Source organism: Podarcis bocagei, assembly GCF_964188305.1.
Source record: "Podarcis bocagei genome assembly, chromosome: 5".
Classification (NCBI taxonomy): domain Eukaryota; kingdom Metazoa; phylum Chordata; class Lepidosauria; order Squamata; family Lacertidae; genus Podarcis; species Podarcis bocagei.
Genome location: NC_138129.1, coordinates 23,620,519 through 23,642,176, shown reverse-complemented (window position 1 = coordinate 23,642,176; position 21,658 = coordinate 23,620,519). Strand labels below are relative to the sequence as shown.

The following is a 21,658-nucleotide window of genomic DNA, read 5'->3' as shown; positions in this document are numbered from 1 at the left end:
TTAACAGAGAAGAGCAAAGTTCCGAGTCGGACTTACCGTTGCCTATTGCCAAGACTTGCATGTTCTCAAACTCCAGAGTCGTGTATGCCGGGTCTAAAGCCGCACTATAATCTGCCATCTCCATGTCTATCAGGGCTTTGGAAAGGCGCATTATCATCAGCAAACACAGGCCAGATTGCAGTGATTCCGCAGCCAGAGGTTATTGGCCCCTCAACCTCTCCAACTGATTTTGCCGGCGTCCCCTATCTGTTGGCCTTTATTTCAAATATTTCTCTGAAAGGATCTGCTGAGCTTCAAGGCCTATACAACCCAGAGGGGTGGAGGCAGGAGGCAAGGGGGGTTAATCTTTAATCATCTCACTGGTGCGGACTGCTCTGCTCAGCTCCTTCTGTCTTCCTCTCTCACTTCAATTTTGTTTATTATTTCTTATTAGTCAACGGCACAATGCCGAGGACTTCAGGTTTGAGACAGGTGTAATAGGTATGCAAGTGATCTATGCCAAACTTTCTCAGGGTCTTCTATAGCTCATGCCCAGCTGTTAGGATTACCCAGTGCTATTTTTTCTAGAAAAAGAGGTGCCAGAACTCGCCATGAACACCTCCCTTGTTCTTTTATAATGGCACCTCTAACTGAGAGGTGCCAGAACTGAGTTCTGGCTGGAAAAAAAGTCCTGGGATTACCTTACTTGTAGTTAAAGTGCCAAAGAATTGGATGAACGGATCTGGAATATAAAAAAGCACTGGTTTTTCTATTCCTAGCTTGCCGCCATTTCACCAATCTAACTCTTTCTCCTCTCACGCCCTGTTGTCTCTCTGTTTGGTGAAGGTCGGCAGAATTGTAATTCCTGCTCTGTCATACACAGGCCTTTCGTTTTACTTCCCTATAAAACGATGTTTTACAGGCTGCGACTTCACTTTAAACAACTCCCACCTCATGGCATTTTTCCACCACACATCTTTCAGGGCCAGGCGAGCCCTGAAATGTCAAAGTGGGCCTTCGCCATATTCCATCGTGTTAAATAGTGGGTTGACATAGCAGCCGGCACAGCGATTTCTTCAAGTAGCTCTTTATTAAGATAAGCTGGAATAGAACTGACTGCGAACAGCTCAGCCGGCCTGTATTTATAGGCAGCCGGCTGTCAACATTGTAACCACAACAGCTCAGAGTTCCCGCCTAAACTAACTGCCGCGGACCTGAGTGAAAACTATCTACAGACCTGAGTGAAAACTATATACAGTATCCCCCTGTTGGCCCAGGGTGAAACTACACTACATAACACCCCTCCCCACCGAGATAAGGCGTTAGTTACAATCGTAATGGTTTCCTTATATACAGCACTACGCGTAATGGTTCAATTAGGCACAAAAGCATATCGGTTACATTTCCCATACTTAGACCAACAGTGATACCTGTCCAACAACGTAGTCCTTTAAATGAGTTGGGCGCTTGGAAACTCTGCCAGACCGCCGGGGACTGGTAGCCAAGTCCGGAGGGCCACACAGTTCTCGCTGAGGCTGTGGTGCGGCCCTAGGTGGCGTTGGAACCAACTCCCCTGGATCCGCTGCTGTGGGTGGAGCCTTCGCAAGTGGAGTGGTCTGAGTCTGTTCTGAGACGGCTTGGTTCGGCTCCACGCTGGCAGTTTGCGAGGGAGGTGTAGGTGGGGCCTCGCCATCTGTACGTGTCTCTTCTGGAGCCGCAAGCGCAGTTGGGGGCACCTCGGTAGTGTCTAAGTCGCCAACCCTGCGCCTAAGCTGGTCTATGTGCCGTCGCCACAAACGTCCGTCTTCGAGTGCCACCTGGTACGAGCGAGGTCCAGTGACTCCCACTACTGTGGCTGGCACCCAAGGAATGTCCCCCACATAGTTCCGGGCAAAGACCTGATTTCCTGGGACAAATGACCGTGGTGCGTTGGCACAGCCTGGGGGTTCAGCCACGGCAAAGTCTGGGTGTAGCCGGTCGAGCGGTGACCTGAGGCGGCGGCCCATAAGCAGTTCAGCAGGACTCCTCCCTGTGGCCGCATGAGGAGTGATGTGCTGCACGAACAAATATTCGGCGACCCGCTCATGCCAGTCTCCCCGGTCCAGGCGCGCCAGTGCCTCTTTTGTCGAGCGCACCATTCTTTCCGCTTGCCCGTTGCTGGATGGATGAAAAGGTGCCGTTAGGGCATGGCGGATGCCCAGTCCCAAAAGATACCGCTCAAACGTGCCTGACGTGAACTGCGGTCCGTTGTCAGAGACAAGGACATCAGGACACCCATGCGTTGCAAACAGGCCTCGCAGCACCCGGATGACAGCTTCGGTAGTGGTGGAGGGCATCAGGGCGACCTCCAGCCATTTGGAATAGGCGTCCACCACTACCATAAAGGTCCGGCCGTGAAAGGGGCCAGCCAGATCGATGTGTACCCTCGACCAGGGTGTCTTTGGCGTCTCCCAGGTGTGTCCCTTAGCTGCCGGTGGTGCAGGCCTCGACTCTTGGCACGCTTGGCAGGCGGATACCCAGGCAGTGATGGCATCGTCCATATTAGGCCACCAGACGTAACACCGAGCCAACGCCTTCATTTTGACAATTCCCGGGTGGCCAACGTGCAGAGCCTCCAGGACGCGCTGACGGAGTCCCTGGGGAATCACGACGCGGTCTCCCCACAGCAGACAGCCGCGATGAGCTGAGAGTTCATGTTGTCTGGTTGCGAAGGGCTGGAACTCCGATGCAAAAGGCCCTTGTGGCCACCCCCTCCACACCCAGTTGAGCACCCGGCTGATGGTGCAATCCTGGGCAGACGCGGAGGCCACAGTGGCAGCCGATACAGGCGCTGCCGGAAGATCCTCAATCAGAAGGAGCGATGAAGCTGGAGCCGGGTCTTCCACAAATGCTGGAAGAGGGCAACGGCTGAGGGCGTCGGCATGGCCCATCGATTTCCCCGGGCGATGGATGAGCCGGTAGTGGTAGGCAGCCAGGAAAACAGTCCATCGCAGCATGCGTGGTGAGAGGACCGGTGGAGTTGGACGATCACCGGCGAGGAGGCCCAGGAGTGGCTTGTGGTCAGTGATGAGGTCAAAAGTCCTGCCATAGAGGTATTCATGGAACCTCTTCACTCCAGCCACAAGTGCCAATGCCTCCTTGTCGAGCTGGCTGTAATTCCGTTCCGTCGGAGATAGTGTCCTGGAAAAGTAGGCGAGCGGTGCTTCTCTTCCATCTGGGAAACGGTGACTAAGGACAGCACCGATGCCAAAAGGTGAGGCGTCGCAGGCAAGGACCAGCGGCCTGGATTCACTGTACTGTACCAGCACACTGTCTGAAGAAAGGAGAGCCTTGACCGCGTTGAAGGCCGCCGTCTCTCGATGACCCCAGGCCCAAGGCGTCTTAGTGCTAAGGAGTCGGTGAAGAGGCTCAGCCACAGTGGCTTTGTGGGGCAGGAACATGTTATAAAAGTTCAGCAGCCCCAGGAATGCCTGCAACTCCGTTTTGTCCTTTGGGGTGGGGGCCTGCTGGATAGCGCGGATCTTGGATGTGGTTGGATGAAGGCCGGAGGCATCGATAAGATAGCCCAGGAACTCTACCTGTGGAACGGCAATCAGGCACTTCTCCCTCTTTACCTTGAGCCCGGCCTCCTGGAACCTGGTCAGCACGGCACGGAGGCGCTCGAACAGCTGCTGGTGTGATTCTGCAGACACCAAGACGTCATCAAAATATGGTACCACGCCCGGAAGCCCTTGCAGGAGACGCTCCATAAGGCTTTGGAAGATGCCAGGAGCCACACTCACCCCGAACTGCAACCGGCGGCAACGGAATGCCCCCCGGTGGGTGACGATCGTCTGGGCTTCAGCAGTGGCATCATCGACTGGCAGTTGTTGATAGGCTTGGGCAAGGTCCAGCTTAGCGAAGACCTTACCCTCACCCAGGGAATGCAGCAGGTGTTGGACAACAGGAACCGGATAAGCGTGCTGCTGAAGTGCCTTGTTGATTGTGCACTTGTAGTCAGCGCAGATTCTCACCGACCCATCTGGCTTGACAGGCGTGACGATGGGGGTTTCCCACTTTGCGTGGTCAACGGGCTCCAAAACTCCTTGGGCGATCAGTTTGTCCAGTTGTTCGTCCACCTTAGCCTTGAGAGCAAAGGGAACCCGGCGTGGCTTCAGCTTGATGGGGGCGACTTGTGGATCAAGGCTAAAGGAGATGGGCGTACCAGTATATTGTCCCAAGGTGCCGTCAAAAACCTCGGCAAAGTCTTTGACCAGACCCTCAGTCTCTGCGTTAGAGATGCAGTTGATGCCGGTGACTTCCAGGCCGAGGGCATCAAACCAGTCTAGCCCTAGGAGGCTTGGCCGCTGACCTTCGACCACCACCAACCGGAGCAGGCCCAAAAAATCCTTGAAGGCGATCCGGAACCGGCCAACGCCTACCACGGGAATGTCGTTTCCCTGGTAGTCTCTCAGGTGTACGCGGTGAGAGTCGAGTTGCCTTTTGGATACTCTGGGTACCAGTCTTTTGATGGTGCTCCATGACACGACGGACAGGGCAGACCCGGTGTCGATCTCCATGTCACATGGAGCTCCTTCAATGAGCACCGTGACGTTCAGCTTGCGTCGCGTAGACGAGTCGGTTTGGCCAATCGTGGTTCCAGACGGGCAGCGGCAGTTGGTGAGAGCGAAACAACTTTCCTTGGCAGACTGGAGTGAAGACTTGAACTTGCGAGTCGATGAAGGGGGGGTGTCAGACGGAGCCGATCGGCAGACCTTAGCGATGTGGCCCCTTCTGGAACACCTCCTACAGATGGCGTCTCTGAATCGACACTTGGCACGGGAATGGTCGCCTCCGCAGCCAGCACATCCCGGTTGGCCCTTGGACTTCTGTTGGAGCTTCCTGCGCTCCCGCTTTGTCTGGTGCACGTCATCGTCTTCACTGGAGGATGCCTCATCACTGCTGGCCTCTTCATGATGCACCGGAACTGGCCCCCTAGCAAGATGCGGGCTGCTGGACTTGCGGATCTCCTGGGCGGCGCGTTCAGCAGCTTCTGAGGCCACAGCCTCCTCAATGGCTTTCTGTAGCGTGAGGTCTGGCTTGGCTAGGAGACGCCGTTGCAGATGGATGTCCCGGACCCCGCAGACGATTCGATCCATCAGGGCATCGTCTAAGTCTCGGAACTCACAGTGCATTGCAGCCTGTCGCAGGGCGGTGGCGTAGTTGTTGATTGACTCCCCCTCTGCCTGGTTCCGGTGGTAGAACGCATGGCGGGCAGCAATCTTGGACGGCTTTGGTGCGTAGTGGTTGCGGAGCTTCTCTTGGATCGTGTCCCATGGTGTTGCCTGGACTGCTTCAGGCGCAACCAATGCTCGGGCCGTCTCAAACACCTCAGGCCCACAGAGGCTGAGGAATAGGCCCCGCTTCCGATCCACTGATACTGCTGTCAGCTCGTTGGCTTGGAGGTAGCAGTCGAACCGAGCGAGGTAGGAGTCCCATGACTCAGAGGCTGGCGCAAACGGCGGTAGAGGCACAAGTGAAGCCATGATTCCGATGCCGGCGTGAAGGGCGATGGATGGAACACAGTGCTCTAGCCAGAACAGTCAGCTCTGAACTGGTTCTGCCCAGTGATTTCGCTCAGTGATTTCGCTCAGTGATTTCGCTCTGTGATTCAGCTCAGTTCAGAGGCTGGCCGCATCTGGCTGTGCTCTGATGTCCATCCAATCCCATCCTCGTCGCCAGTGTTAAATAGTGGGTTGACATAGCAGCCGGCACAGCGATTTCTTCAAGTAGCTCTTTATTAAGATAAGCTGGAATAGAACTGACTGCGAACAGCTCAGCCGGCCTGTATTTATAGGCAGCCGGCTGTCAACATTGTAACCACAACAGCTCAGAGTTCCCGCCTAAACTAACTGCCGCGGACCTGAGTGAAAACTATCTACAGACCTGAGTGAAAACTATATACAGTATCCCCCTGTTGGCCCAGGGTGAAACTACACTACATAACACATCATGCGATGATACTTCGCTTGGACAAGTAAGATCTTCCTTGTGGTCCGCTCCCACAGGTACCATTTAGCATTTGGGCCAAATGGCATGTGACACTGAAAATGTACGATCGGATTGCCCAATATCTTTTTTAGAAGCTTGGAAGCTCCTGCGAGAGGCCTGGAGCAGCAGTCCTGGGGAGGGGGCTCTGCTTAGCCCTTCCCCCTGTGCCATTTTCCTGATTGAAATTCTATCCACCCTCCTCAACCTCACTGCTAATAGCCTTGGCAGGTACAGTGCAGACACCTGCACTTTTACTCCAACCAATTAACAGCTGATTCAGATTCCAATAAATATGCACAGAAGTTGAGTTGTCTGCATACGAGCATGTGTTTTCTATCATGCAGGGAAACACAGGTTTTGAATATTGGGGTGGGGGGCAGGTTATGCCCAAAGAAACTAGAAAGCCCACGCAGTGTGGTATTGGACTAGGACGATCTGGGTGCAACTAATTGTTCTGTAATATTTCCTAGCTGCACCATTGCTCACTTCGGAAGCATATTCACTGCATTGATTGTGAAAAGCAAATGAATAAGACCTTTGGCTATTTGGCTAGATCACTATCAAACCACGAACCTCTTCTACAATTGTACCAAAAGTAGCCTTTACAGACCCTCCAAGTGTCCCTGTTTTAGAGAAGTCGTCCTGGTTTCTGATTTGATTCTGGAATGTCCCGTGTTTCCTTAGGATGTCCCCATTTTCACTGAAGAAATGTTGGAGGGTATAATGTTATCCCACCCCCCAGCCGTCTGAAGGCAAACCTGTATAGGGAAGGTATGTTTTTTTAATGTTTAATGTTTTATTATGTTTTTATATATGTTGGAAGCCGCCCAGAGTGGCTGGGACAACCCAGTAAGATGTGTGGGGTAGAAATAGTAATATTATCCTTATGGAATGGGACGTCCCTATTTTCATCGGAGAAATGTTGGAGGGTATGCCTTTATGCCCCATTTAATGTTTGTGGATATTATGCTACCTATGCATCATTGATTTGACATTCAAGTGCTTATTCCTGCATTTGGGGCAGAATCAATAACTACTAGATTTGTACATGTTCTTTCTCAGACTCATAAGATAAGACCCTGTTTTACATGTTTCTTCTACATTTATGCTTTATTTGCTTTTATGTGTTTTTATACTGTTTTTCTGTTTTAGGTTGTGCTTTTTAAATATTTTAATTATTATGGGCTGGATTTAACTAACTGATGCCACTAGGACCTCCACCAGTGCAACAGGATTCCTCTTGGACTGACAGAGCAATCTCCTTTGCACTACGTTAAATTCCTATCATATTTTTTTGTTTTTTAGACAGTACACAATGTAGAGATGTTGTCCTCCCCACCCCAAAATAAAAATTAAGTGGTATATAAATGATTTTAAATAAATAAAATCTTCTCTCGGAGTCTGCACCACTCAAATCAATCTACCGTACATTCCCATGTATTAGTCAAGGTTTGTTTCCTTAAAAATCATGCAAAAAAGTGGAGGCCGTCTTATACACGGGTAGTGCATAGGGTGGACGTTTGACTGGTTGCTGCTGCGGCTGTCAGCAACTATTGTGCGTGTTATTGGTTGCGGCGTCAATGGGTGGTGTTGATTGGCCGACGCTGCGGCAATTGGTCGGGCAATTGGCAGCCTCTGCCGACGAGGGGACAGGTGGGAGGCAGATTTTGCAATGTGTGCGGGTGAGCGATTTTCGGCATTCCCCACCCTAAAGAAAGCTCAGCAACCCTCGGTAATACCCCCCCCAAAAAAGCTCAACAACTCTAAGCAATCCTCCACAAAAAAGCTCAACTTACTGTTTTCCATCTCCCCCTATTTTCCAAAATTTCAGTCCCCCAAAATATGAAGCATCTTATACATGGGGGGTGTCTTATAGATGGAAAAGTACAGTACATATATTTTAGTTAGAGGTATCCAAAGTCCCATTAAAGGCATTCACAGTTTCTTCACACAGCTGACTGGCCTTGTGCACAAGTTTCTGATTAGCAAGTATGGAGGGAACCCCAAAATTAATTGCCCTTTCTCTGCTACTTGTTTTCATCTCAAGCTTGGAGAGATATCATTATATGCAGTGAGTTGGTTTTCAGTGGCCTCAACTGGGGAGGAGTTTTATGACCCACTGGAAATTCTGTTGTGTAACCACCACAGATTAATAACTGCAAATCAATTTATTGTTTAACAGCATCAGCTGAATTGCACTGAAAAGCCAGTAATAATTAATGATTATGGCAGTTTTGTTTATTTTTTTGCAACCATTTTTATGATTTAGTTTCCATGGAATAAATTAATGACCCTGAACTAGTTTTCAGCAACTCTTTGCTAGGTAAACCAGCCACTGATTTAAATCCTTGGATAAATCTGGTTTCCCAAGGGGTATTCTCCAATCTACCAGCCCCCCAGTTACCAACAGAGACTCAAAAGAAGAACATGGCACGACAAGTGGCAGTGGCCATGAGATTGGGGAGGGGGCAGTGAAAGAATCTGAAAAAAGCAGCCATATATTAATGGAGAGAAGCTACCACCTACATCTGTTTCAAATACAAGTTGGTTGGTCTTGGACCTTGACACATATTTAGGGAACAAAGCCCTAGAAATCTGGTGGGGTCAGATCTGAAACATTATGTTGCAAACCTCTACCTATTCTCAACCTCTATCTATGTGTAAGTAAACCATATACCGTATTGGCCCGAATATAAGCCGCACCTGCAAATAAGTTGTACCTTTACAATTGAAGGGGGCAAAAGAAAAAAAGACAATACCCGGGCTGCTTCCTGGGGAGGAGTCGCGCCGCTTTTCCGGTGGGGTAAGGTCTCAAATATAACCCACACTTTAATTTTTCAGGGTCTGAATTTGGGGGGGGGGGAGTGTGGCTTATATTCAGGCCAGTAAGGTAACACACATTGCCAGTGGCTCTCTCCAGTACTTGCATTCAAAGGAAACCAAGCCTAGGTAGCCCTCGAACCCTGAAAACGTCTCACCATTTGGAGAAAATGTGTTTGCATAGCACTTGAGTGTAGTGATATATTGGACACATCCAAACTAAGTGAGTTGCTTTCAGTTAGCCACAACTGAGATCAATGGGACAGGTTAATCAAGACTTACGTCCTGTTGATTTCAGTGAGAACTATGGGCAACTAACGTAATCTGGATCCAAACCATGGGCTGGATGAAGTAGCTCATGGTTCTCAATGAAAACAGGAAGCCTATGATTCAAGGTGAGGGTCCTTCCACCCCCAGACATCCTTTTTATTGGGCATTCATGAATACTTCTGCTCATGATGCCATTTGGAAGGTTCTAGGCCAGGGGTTGTCAACCTGGTCCCTACCACCCACTAGTGGGCGTTTCAGGATTGTAGGTGGCTGGTAGGGCACAAGCTGAATCCTCCTTCCATCGAGCACTGGTAGGTGGTAAGGAAATTTTACCATCAAGAAAGATGCATTAGTGGGCAGTAGGTATAAAAGGGCTGACTACCCCTGTTCTAGGCAAACGTACTTTCAACACTGTTTATGCACAAAAGTACCACAAGGGATAAGCAGCTTGGTTTCCAACCAGTGCATGTCCCATAACTTCCTGCTGAAAACCTGTAACTTTTTACAACACCAATGTTCTGTTGTTATCCACCCCCCACTTTTTCGTTCGGCCATAGTGCAAGAGTGCCCCTCCAGACAGCAACCATGCAGTAACATTAAGAACATAAGAAGAGCCTGCTGGGTCAGACCAATGGCCCATCTAGTCCAGCATCCTATTCTCACAGTGTCCAACCAGGTGCCTGTGGCGAACCAGTGAGCAAGATTCAAGCACAAAAGCACTCTCTGCTCCTGTGGTTTTCGGCAGGTGGTTTTCGAAAGCATTCCTTCCCCCAGCTGTGGATGAGGCAGAGCACAGCACTCTCCTCCATGAATGTGTCTCATCTTCTTTTAAAGCTATCCAGGACGAGGTCATCATCACTGTGTCCTGGGGAACTGAGTTCCATTGTACAGTGGTGCCCCGCAAGACGAATGCCTCGCAAGACGGAAAACTCGCTAGACGAAAGAGTTTTCCGTTTTGGAGGTGCTTCGCAAAACGAATCTCCTATGGGCTTGCTTCGCAAGACGAAAATGTCTTGCGAGTTCCTGCGGGGTTTTTTTCCTCCCCCCCTTTTTCTAAGCCGCTTATCAGCTGATCCGATAAGCCGCTAATAACGCTAATCCGCTAATCCGTCAATGGGCTTGCTTCGCAAGACAAAAAAACCGCTAGATGAAGAGAATCACAGAACGGATTCTTTTCGTCTTGCGAGGCACCACTGTATATGCACTACCTGGAAAAGTGCTTTCTTTTCCCTGTCCTGAATCTTCCAACATTCATCTCTGTTGGATGCCCATGAGTTCTAGTGTTATGAGAGAGGGAGGAAAAACTTCCCCATGTCCAGTTTCTCCATGCCACGCAAACTTTGATAAACTTCTGTCATGTCACCTTGCCTTTTCTCCAAACGAAAATGTCCCAAACGCTGCAACCTTTCTTCATAAGGGAGTCACTGCACTACCTTGATCATTGGGGGAGCATCACAAAACCACTAATAAAGCAAAATGATGTGTTGACGATCTAGTATAAATCCACCACGAATGTACCACTATTGTGACAATGGCATGTTGCAGAATACGCCAGCAAAGGAAACAAACAAACAATGGAGCACAGACTGCCCATGGGAACCACACACAAACATAAGCCACACTCTTACCACGGTCACATATTTCTTGCATGTAGTTCCTAAACTAAAAGCAGCAATACTGAGAGGCCTGGTTCAGAATTAGCATCTTCCTCGTGGGGGGATATTAAACAGAATAGCACTGCATGACCCCTGAGAACGCAGGTCATTTGGAACAAACCAATGCTTTCCGATGGCTGTTTACACGGATCATTTTAATACCACGCACTCTATGAGTGCACTTAATGAGTATGCAAGACTATCGCACAGTTAGGAAGTTCCTGCGTTCGTGTGTTCCACCCATCCATATGATCTCACTGAGAAGATAAGAGCCTTGCTGGATCAGACTATGGAGTCACATAGTCTAGCATCCTGGGGATTGGTTTTGTTTGGGCATAATTGTCTTTGGTTGTTTTGCTTTTTATTTTGTAAATGGAGGTTAGTATGAGGCCTGGGATTGCTACCGTGACATTCAAGTGCTTATTCCTGCATTTGGGGCAGAATCAATAACTACTAGATTTGTACATGTTCTTTCTCAGACTCATAAGATAAGACCCTGTTTTACATGTTTCTTCTACATTTATGCTTTATTTGCTTTTATGTGTTTTTATACTGTTTTTCTGTTTTAGGTTGTGCTTTTTAAATATTTTAATTATTATGGGCTGGATTTAACTAACTGATGCCACTAGGACCTCCACCAGTGCAACAGGATTCCTCTTGGACTGACAGAGCAATCTCCTTTGCACTACGTTAAATTCCTATCATATTTTTTTGTTTTTTAGACAGTACACAATGTAGAGATGTTGTCCTCCCCACCCCAAAATAAAAATTAAGTGGTATATAAATGATTTTAAATAAATAAAATCTTCTCTCGGAGTCTGCACCACTCAAATCAATCTACCGTACATTCCCATGTATTAGTCAAGGTTTGTTTCCTTAAAAATCATGCAAAAAAGTGGAGGCCGTCTTATACACGGGTAGTGCATAGGGTGGACGTTTGACTGGTTGCTGCTGCGGCTGTCAGCAACTATTGTGCGTGTTATTGGTTGCGGCGTCAATGGGTGGTGTTGATTGGCCGACGCTGCGGCAATTGGTCGGGCAATTGGCAGCCTCTGCCGACGAGGGGACAGGTGGGAGGCAGATTTTGCAATGTGTGCGGGTGAGCGATTTTCGGCATTCCCCACCCTAAAGAAAGCTCAGCAACCCTCGGTAATACCCCCCCCAAAAAAGCTCAACAACTCTAAGCAATCCTCCACAAAAAAGCTCAACTTACTGTTTTCCATCTCCCCCTATTTTCCAAAATTTCAGTCCCCCAAAATATGAAGCATCTTATACATGGGGGGTGTCTTATAGATGGAAAAGTACAGTACATATATTTTAGTTAGAGGTATCCAAAGTCCCATTAAAGGCATTCACAGTTTCTTCACACAGCTGACTGGCCTTGTGCACAAGTTTCTGATTAGCAAGTATGGAGGGAACCCCAAAATTAATTGCCCTTTCTCTGCTACTTGTTTTCATCTCAAGCTTGGAGAGATATCATTATATGCAGTGAGTTGGTTTTCAGTGGCCTCAACTGGGGAGGAGTTTTATGACCCACTGGAAATTCTGTTGTGTAACCACCACAGATTAATAACTGCAAATCAATTTATTGTTTAACAGCATCAGCTGAATTGCACTGAAAAGCCAGTAATAATTAATGATTATGGCAGTTTTGTTTATTTTTTTGCAACCATTTTTATGATTTAGTTTCCATGGAATAAATTAATGACCCTGAACTAGTTTTCAGCAACTCTTTGCTAGGTAAACCAGCCACTGATTTAAATCCTTGGATAAATCTGGTTTCCCAAGGGGTATTCTCCAATCTACCAGCCCCCCAGTTACCAACAGAGACTCAAAAGAAGAACATGGCACGACAAGTGGCAGTGGCCATGAGATTGGGGAGGGGGCAGTGAAAGAATCTGAAAAAAGCAGCCATATATTAATGGAGAGAAGCTACCACCTACATCTGTTTCAAATACAAGTTGGTTGGTCTTGGACCTTGACACATATTTAGGGAACAAAGCCCTAGAAATCTGGTGGGGTCAGATCTGAAACATTATGTTGCAAACCTCTACCTATTCTCAACCTCTATCTATGTGTAAGTAAACCATATACCGTATTGGCCCGAATATAAGCCGCACCTGCAAATAAGTTGTACCTTTACAATTGAAGGGGGCAAAAGAAAAAAAGACAATACCCGGGCTGCTTCCTGGGGAGGAGTCGCGCCGCTTTTCCGGTGGGGTAAGGTCTCAAATATAACCCACACTTTAATTTTTCAGGGTCTGAATTTGGGGGGGGGGGAGTGTGGCTTATATTCAGGCCAGTAAGGTAACACACATTGCCAGTGGCTCTCTCCAGTACTTGCATTCAAAGGAAACCAAGCCTAGGTAGCCCTCGAACCCTGAAAACGTCTCACCATTTGGAGAAAATGTGTTTGCATAGCACTTGAGTGTAGTGATATATTGGACACATCCAAACTAAGTGAGTTGCTTTCAGTTAGCCACAACTGAGATCAATGGGACAGGTTAATCAAGACTTACGTCCTGTTGATTTCAGTGAGAACTATGGGCAACTAACGTAATCTGGATCCAAACCATGGGCTGGATGAAGTAGCTCATGGTTCTCAATGAAAACAGGAAGCCTATGATTCAAGGTGAGGGTCCTTCCACCCCCAGACATCCTTTTTATTGGGCATTCATGAATACTTCTGCTCATGATGCCATTTGGAAGGTTCTAGGCCAGGGGTTGTCAACCTGGTCCCTACCACCCACTAGTGGGCGTTTCAGGATTGTAGGTGGCTGGTAGGGCACAAGCTGAATCCTCCTTCCATCGAGCACTGGTAGGTGGTAAGGAAATTTTACCATCAAGAAAGATGCATTAGTGGGCAGTAGGTATAAAAGGGCTGACTACCCCTGTTCTAGGCAAACGTACTTTCAACACTGTTTATGCACAAAAGTACCACAAGGGATAAGCAGCTTGGTTTCCAACCAGTGCATGTCCCATAACTTCCTGCTGAAAACCTGTAACTTTTTACAACACCAATGTTCTGTTGTTATCCACCCCCCACTTTTTCGTTCGGCCATAGTGCAAGAGTGCCCCTCCAGACAGCAACCATGCAGTAACATTAAGAACATAAGAAGAGCCTGCTGGGTCAGACCAATGGCCCATCTAGTCCAGCATCCTATTCTCACAGTGTCCAACCAGGTGCCTGTGGCGAACCAGTGAGCAAGATTCAAGCACAAAAGCACTCTCTGCTCCTGTGGTTTTCGGCAGGTGGTTTTCGAAAGCATTCCTTCCCCCAGCTGTGGATGAGGCAGAGCACAGCACTCTCCTCCATGAATGTGTCTCATCTTCTTTTAAAGCTATCCAGGACGAGGTCATCATCACTGTGTCCTGGGGAACTGAGTTCCATTGTACAGTGGTGCCCCGCAAGACGAATGCCTCGCAAGACGGAAAACTCGCTAGACGAAAGAGTTTTCCGTTTTGGAGGTGCTTCGCAAAACGAATCTCCTATGGGCTTGCTTCGCAAGACGAAAATGTCTTGCGAGTTCCTGCGGGGTTTTTTTCCTTCCCCCCCCCTTTTTCTAAGCCGCTTATCAGCTGATCCGATAAGCCGCTAATAGCGCTAATCCGCTAATCCGTCAATGGGCTTGCTTCGCAAGACAAAAAAACCGCTAGATGAAGAGAATCACAGAACGGATTCTTTTCGTCTTGCGAGGCACCACTGTATATGCACTACCTGGAAAAGTGCTTTCTTTTCCCTGTCCTGAATCTTCCAACATTCATCTCTGTTGGATGCCCATGAGTTCTAGTGTTATGAGAGAGGGAGGAAAAACTTCCCCATGTCCAGTTTCTCCATGCCACGCAAACTTTGATAAACTTCTGTCATGTCACCTTGCCTTTTCTCCAAACGAAAATGTCCCAAACGCTGCAACCTTTCTTCATAAGGGAGTCACTGCACTACCTTGATCATTGGGGGAGCATCACAAAACCACTAATAAAGCAAAATGATGTGTTGACGATCTAGTATAAATCCACCACGAATGTACCACTATTGTGACAATGGCATGTTGCAGAATACGCCAGCAAAGGAAACAAACAAACAATGGAGCACAGACTGCCCATGGGAACCACACACAAACATAAGCCACACTCTTACCACGGTCACATATTTCTTGCATGTAGTTCCTAAACTAAAAGCAGCAATACTGAGAGGCCTGGTTCAGAATTAGCATCTTCCTCGTGGGGGGATATTAAACAGAATAGCACTGCATGACCCCTGAGAACGCAGGTCATTTGGAACAAACCAATGCTTTCCGATGGCTGTTTACACGGATCATTTTAATACTACGCACTCTATGAGTGCACTTAATGAGTATGCAAGACTATCGCACAGTTAGGAAGTTCCTGCGTTCGTGTGTTCCACCCATCCATATGATCTCACTGAGAAGATAAGAGCCTTGCTGGATCAGACTATGGAGTCACATAGTCTAGCATCCTGGGGATTGGTTTTGTTTGGGCATAATTGTCTTTGGTTGTTTTGCTTTTTATTTTGTAAATGGAGGTTAGTATGAGGCCTGGGATTGCTACCGTGGAGGGGCGAGGGAGGTATGGCGGTGGGGGCAGATGTTATAGGCGAAGGGGATCGAGATACGGATATGCTCGTACCCCTTCCAATCTGCGCCCCATCCCGAGAGACGAGGGTAGGGTGAGCAAGGATTACTCACCTCCTTCACTGGTGTTGTGCAATGCCAGGTCTATAGGCAACAAAACCGCTACCCTGCGAGATTTCTTTATCTCGCAGGGAGTCGACCTGGCTTGTGTGACGGAGACCTGGGTGCGCGAAGGGGTAACTGTTACCTTACGAGAGATGGCGCCCCCGGGTTTCACCGTCCTCCACCAGTCACGGACTGTGGGCCGGGGGGGAGGGGTGGCAGTATTAATCCGGGAAAATTGTTCTTTCAGGGCTCTACCATCGCCATCGATCCCCGGCATTGAATGTGTTGGCCTAGTGTGGGGCTCCGAGGAGAGCTTGGCTGTCTGGCTGGTGTACCGGCCACCTAGCGCACCAGCAGCCACCCTGTCAGGCCTGCTGGAGGCGGTGGCCGGCTGGGCCTTGGAGTTCCCTAACCTATTGGTATTGGGAGACTTCAACTTCCATGCTGATGCCACTCCCTCCTCACAGGCTCTGGACCTGGTGTCTTCCATGGCGACACTAGGGCTCTCCCAGTTTGTTTCGGGCCCCACACATCAAGCAGGCCACACGCTGGATTTGATCTTTGGTGCCGGTATAGATGTGATCATGTCTCCTTCGATGAAGGTGCCATGGTCTGATCACTACACTCTGAAAGCCAGGATTGACTTTCCACCCCCACCCTGCTTAGGTGGCGAGCCGATTTGGGCTCGCCCGCAGAGGCTGATGGACCCGGATAGATTCCGTCAAGCCTTGCGGGACCTTACTCCCCCTGGCGACTCATTGACTGAGCTTGTTGAGGGCTGGAATACCCAGCTCCTGGCAGCCATCGATGAGATTGCACCTAAGCGCCCTCTGCGACCCCGCAGAAACCGGGCTCCCTGGTTTACCGAGGAGCTTCGGAAAATGAAGCGGGACCTCAGACGGCTAGAGCGAGTATGGCGGGGTGCCCGTGACGGAGCCTCAAGAACATCTTATAGGGTTTTTATGAAAACCTATGAGATGGCAGTGAAGGCCGCTAAGAAGTCTTACTTCTCGGCCTCCATTGCATCCGCTAGCTCTCGCCCGGCGCAATTATTTAGTATAATTCGGTCTTTAACGTCCCTTGAAGGACAGCCAAATTTAAATAACAATCTGACACACAGCTGTGAGGCATTTGCGAGCTTTTTTGCGGAGAAGGTCCTGTTGCTCCGCCATGACCTCCCTGCCAATTTGGATACAATAAAGGAACTGGAGGCCCCTCGACTGTCCTCGGGTCCAGTATTGGACCACTTTGACCGGATATCTCCAGCCGATGTGGACAGATTCCTCCAAGCTGGAAAGCCCACCACCTGTCCTCTTGACCCGTGCCCGTCATGGCTGATTAGAGCGTGTCCAGACGAGGTGCGGGGCCCCCTGGGGGATATCATCAATTTGTCCCTTGGCACCGGGATATTCCCAGGGGAACTGAAGGAGGCGGTGGTGCGTCCGCTCTTAAAGAAAACATCATTAGATCCCTCAGATCTATCCAATTACCGCCCGGTCTCGAATCTTCCATTCCTGGGTAAGGTGATTGAGAGAGTGGTTGCTGAACAGCTTGGTAGGTTTCTGGATGAAACATCTGCTCTGGATCCATTCCAGTCCGGCTTCCGCGCTGGTCATGGGACCGAGACGGCTCTGGTCGCCCTAACAGATGATCTCCGCAGGCAGCTGGATCGAGGCGGGTCGGGGCTGCTGATTCTTCTAGATCTGTCAGCAGCCTTTGACATGGTCGATCACGAACTCCTGGACCACCGCCTTGCCGACGTGGGGATCCAGGGCACAGTCCTTCAATGGCTGCGCTCGTTTCTCTCTGGTCGGGGACAGAGGGTGGCGCTTGGGGGGGAATTGTCATCACGCCACTCCTTGGTGTGTGGAGTGCCTCAGGGTGCAATTCTCTCCCCGATGCTTTTTAACATCTTTATGCGCCCCCTCGCCCAGCTTGTCCGGAGTTTTGGGCTGGGTTGCCATCAGTATGCTGATGACACCCAACTCTATCTGTTGATGGATGGCCATCCTGACTCGGCCCCAGACACACTGACCAGATGTCTGGAAGCTGTGGCTGGATGGTTACGTGGGAGCCGGTTGAAGTTAAATCCTTCGAAGACAGAGGTCCTCTGGCTGGGGCGGGACGATATGGGATCGAGGGGGCAACTCCCATCTCTTGCGGGGGTGCAATTAGTGCCAGCACCGGCCGTTAAGAGTTTGGGTGTAATCTTCGATACTTCCCTCTCTATGGAGGCGCAGATTACAGCTATAACAAAGGCGGCATTTTTTCATCTCCGCCAAGCTAAGCAGTTGGCCCCTTATCTCTCTCGTCCTGACCTAGCCACTGTGATCCATGCAACGGTCACCTCCAGACTGGATTATTGTAACTCGCTCTACGTGGGGCTGCCCTTGAGACTGACCCAGAAACTCCAGCGGGTACAGAATGCCGCGGCGAGACTCCTTATGGGGTCTTCGCTGCGAGAGCACATTCATCCGGTATTATACCAGCTGCACTGGCTCCCGGTGGAGTACAGGATCAGGTTTAAGGTGCTGGTTTTAACCTTTAAAGCCCTATACGGCCTAGGACCCTCGTACCTACGGGACCGCCTCTCCTGGTATGCCCCACAGAGAAACCTACGGTCTGTAAATAATAACATCCTCAAGGTCCCAGGCCTCAGAGAGGTTAGGCTGGCCTCAACTAGAGCCAGGGCCTTCTCGACTGCGGCTCCAAACTGGTGGAATGCTCTGTCACAAGAGACTAGGGCCCTGCGGGACCTGACATCTTTCCGCAGGGCCTGCAAGACAGAGTTGTTCCGCCAGGCTTTTGGTCAGGGCGCAGCCTGACTCCCTCCTCTGGCAACCTGCTCAGAATTTTGCTTAATTGGTTGCCATCAATTTGATTTAATTAATTTTTATAATGAAATATTTTTAGATTGTGTGATTATTTGACTGATTATTTGATTGTTGTTAGCCGCCCTGAGCCCGGCTTCGGCTGGGGAGGGCGGGATATAAATAAAATTTATTATTTATTATTATTATTATTCCTGTAGAGCAAACCAAATACCTGTAGGAAGCCCACAGGTAGGACATTGGGATGAAAGGCTAGGGCTCCTTCCTACTGCTTCTCTCCAGGAGCTGATACAGTGGTACCTCGGGTTAAGTACTTAATTCGTTCCGGAGGTCTGTTCTTAACCTGAAACTGTTCTTAACCTGAAGCACCACTTTAGCTAATGGGGCCTCCTGCTGCTGCCGCGCCGCCGGAGCCCGATTTCTGTTCTTATCCTGAAGCAAAGTTCTTAACCTGAAGCACTATTTATGGGTTAGCGGAGTGTGTAACCTGAAGTGTATTTAACCTGAAGCGTATGTAACCTGAGATACCACTGTATTCAGGGGCATATACTGTCTCTAGAAGTTCATAACAACAACAACAACTTTATTATTTATATGCCACCCATCTGACTGACTGGGTTGCCCCAGCCACTCTGGGGGGCTTCCAGAAAATTATAAAAACACCACAAAACATCGAACATTAAAAACTTCCCTATACAGGACTGCCTTCAGATGTATTCTAAAGGTTGTGTAGTTGTTTATCTCCTTGACATCTGGTAGGAGGGCGTTCCACAGGGAGGCGCCAATACCGAGAAGGCCCTCTGCCTGGTTCCCTGTAACCTCACTTCACTCAGTGAGAGAACTGCTAGAAGGCCCTCTGACATGACCACCTGACCACTGTGGTTGGTGCAATTGCAGCGCACCATGGTTGCACAAATCATGACATCTGCCTCTCTGTTGGTGATGGCATCTGGTGTGTGACTATCAAAGATATAAAGGTTGCTCCTTGAAATAACACGGCCAGGTTATTTCCCCTTCAGCTAGGAGCCTGCTAAGCCAATAATTCATTTGCTTGGTAGAAAGGAACAATGGAGTACGAGATGGTCAGGGAAGTGGAGAAAGAGCTTTAGCAGCCCCATTGAGGGATCTTCCACCTCAATCTGGGCTCGGATAGAGTGATCCCTATGATTAGATAAACGCGTACAGACATCAAGTTAAATATGTGCAGGATTTGCCGTAGTGTCTAGTACAATATCGTAAACCTCCGGCCTATTTTGCTCCGTTCAGCAAAACAAGCCTTTTGCTCAAATAAACTCCTTACGAAGGAAGGCAAAAATAGCTTCTTCGCCCCTACAAGGTCTGCGGGAACCAGCTCCGGAAGGATTAAGGATGCTAGAAATAGCAAACGAAAGAAGTGTATGCACAAGGGTATCGGGGTGGGGAGTTTCTTAAGGGGAACAGAACGATTAAATACCTGGAAATTGCCAAAGGGCCATATTTAGCCTTTCTCCTTTAGTGCTGATGACTCAGATGTATTATTGCTAGTGTTTTCAGCCTAGCTTCCAGGGAACAGGCAACTTTCCAGAAGTGGAGGCTGCTGGATTAGTGGGAAGGGGGCACAGTGACCACCAACCTCAGTTTGTCCTCAGTGACCCCCCTCCCCATCCACCTTCTTACTTAGAACCAGTCCATTGGGGGGCAAAGCCTGCCAGCTTCCCCTTCCTTAGTTGTTGCTCTTGTAGAACTCAGCAGGGAGGGAGACAAAACTAGAAGTGGTTGGCTCTGACACCTCCTACTGTTGATCTCCCTGCCTTCCACACTACCAGGTGCAGGGGAGCACCAGCCAGTTAACTTTTCTCAGCACTATGAGGCAGTTTGATGCAGGAACATGATCATCTGCTGCAAAACTATGGAAGGGAGCACATAGCTGTACCTTTGTTCTCCACTCAAAATAACAACAGGGGAGACATGCACTGTCTCTAATCTAGATGGAAATGTGTACAATGCATTTCTACAGAGCGGGTAAATGGCTGGTGATCTATAGCCTTGCCTGTGTTTAGTTGTGGTGTGTGCAGTGACATTACAAGTTCTGGTACCAAATAGAGACAGGACAGGAACATGGCTTAGGTCACCTCCCAGAAAGAATTTTGGGAACTGCAGCTTGTTAAGAGTGCTGTGGTTCTGGTGGTGATAAACTACAGTTCCCAAGGTTCTTTAGGGGAAGTCGTGTGCTTTAACTGTATGGTGTGAATATGACCTCGGAATAAGTTCACAGTTCAGTAGCAAGACAGTGAGCAAAGCTGTTTCCAGAGGCCCTGCCCTCTCCTCAAGCTTTTGAAATTTTAACTCCCATATACAGTACCTCAGGTTAAGTACTTAATTCGTTCCGGAGGTCCGGTCTTAACCTGAAACTGTTCTTAACCTGAAGCACCACTTTAGCTAATGGGGCCTCCTGCTGCCGCCGCGCCGCCGGAGCACGATTTATGTTCTCATCCTGAAGCAAAGTTCTTAACCTGAAGCACTATTTCTGGGTTAGCGGAGTCTGTAACCTGAAGCGTATGTAACCCGAGGTACCAGTGTATACAGTTTCTAGACACATTTTTTAACTGATAGGAAATGGCAAGATGACAGCCCAACTGGGGAGGAAACAGGAAGCATCCTTGGGAGAAGAAAGAAGTATCTCACTTGCTTTTAAAATGCATTATTTAAAGCTGTCTACCTCCAACGCTTTAAAAGGGGCAAGACAAATTCATGGAGGAAAGTTTCTACCAATGACTACGAGCCATGGCAATGTCTATACAGAACTTCTGTATGCTGCCACTGAATATCCAGCTGTTGTGGAGCAACATCAGCACTGGATGGGTTCTTTGTACTTCTGCTTTGTAGGCTTCTTCAAGGCACCTGGTTCACCATTATGGAAAGCAGGAATATTGCATTACATAGACCTTTGGTTTGACCCAGTAGGGATCTTTTAATGTTCTAATGCAGGTGTAGCCAACTTGGTGCCCTCTAGATGTTGTTAGACTACACCTTCCATCCTCCCTGACCATTAGCTATGCTGGCTAGGACTGACTGGAGTCCAACAACTTCTCGAGGGTGCCACGTTGGCTAACCCATTTCTAATGGAAGTCTTGCCATGCAAACTACATGGGTAATGTGGAAGTGGGAGGAGAACTGACCCTTTTCACTAAGGTGGGTGATGGAGTCTGCTTCAGAGGAGTTTGGGAGAAGTTCGTGTCTTTCCTGATGTTCCATAAAGAGGCCTTCCTTGTATTTAAAATCATTTGGATTTTCTCTTGCTTCTGTAGAGATGAATGTTTAAGTGTACATGCGCAAAGGCTGCCTATTTGAGGCTATTCAGTCTTCTGTTTACTAGCCCATGTGGTAAGCCAGTTTG

At 48.9% G+C, this 21,658-nt stretch overlaps 1 protein-coding gene across 2 annotated transcripts in view; it reads right to left on the bottom strand.

Annotated features, from left to right (window-relative positions):
* Positions 1 to 21,658, bottom strand: part of HNF4A (hepatocyte nuclear factor 4 alpha) — a 78,580-nt gene that overhangs the window by 29,460 nt on the left and 27,462 nt on the right. The window contains exon 1 of one of the 2 annotated variants that reach the window (XM_081196421.1): positions 37 to 270. The exons of the other annotated variant lie outside the window; for it this stretch is intronic. Within the exon in view, the coding sequence (XP_081052547.1) occupies positions 37 to 157 (121 nt within the window). The 5' untranslated portion in view covers positions 158 to 270. Of the gene's footprint in view, positions 1 to 36; positions 271 to 21,658 lie in introns of those variants that run through there. 2 annotated transcript variants of the gene reach the window in all.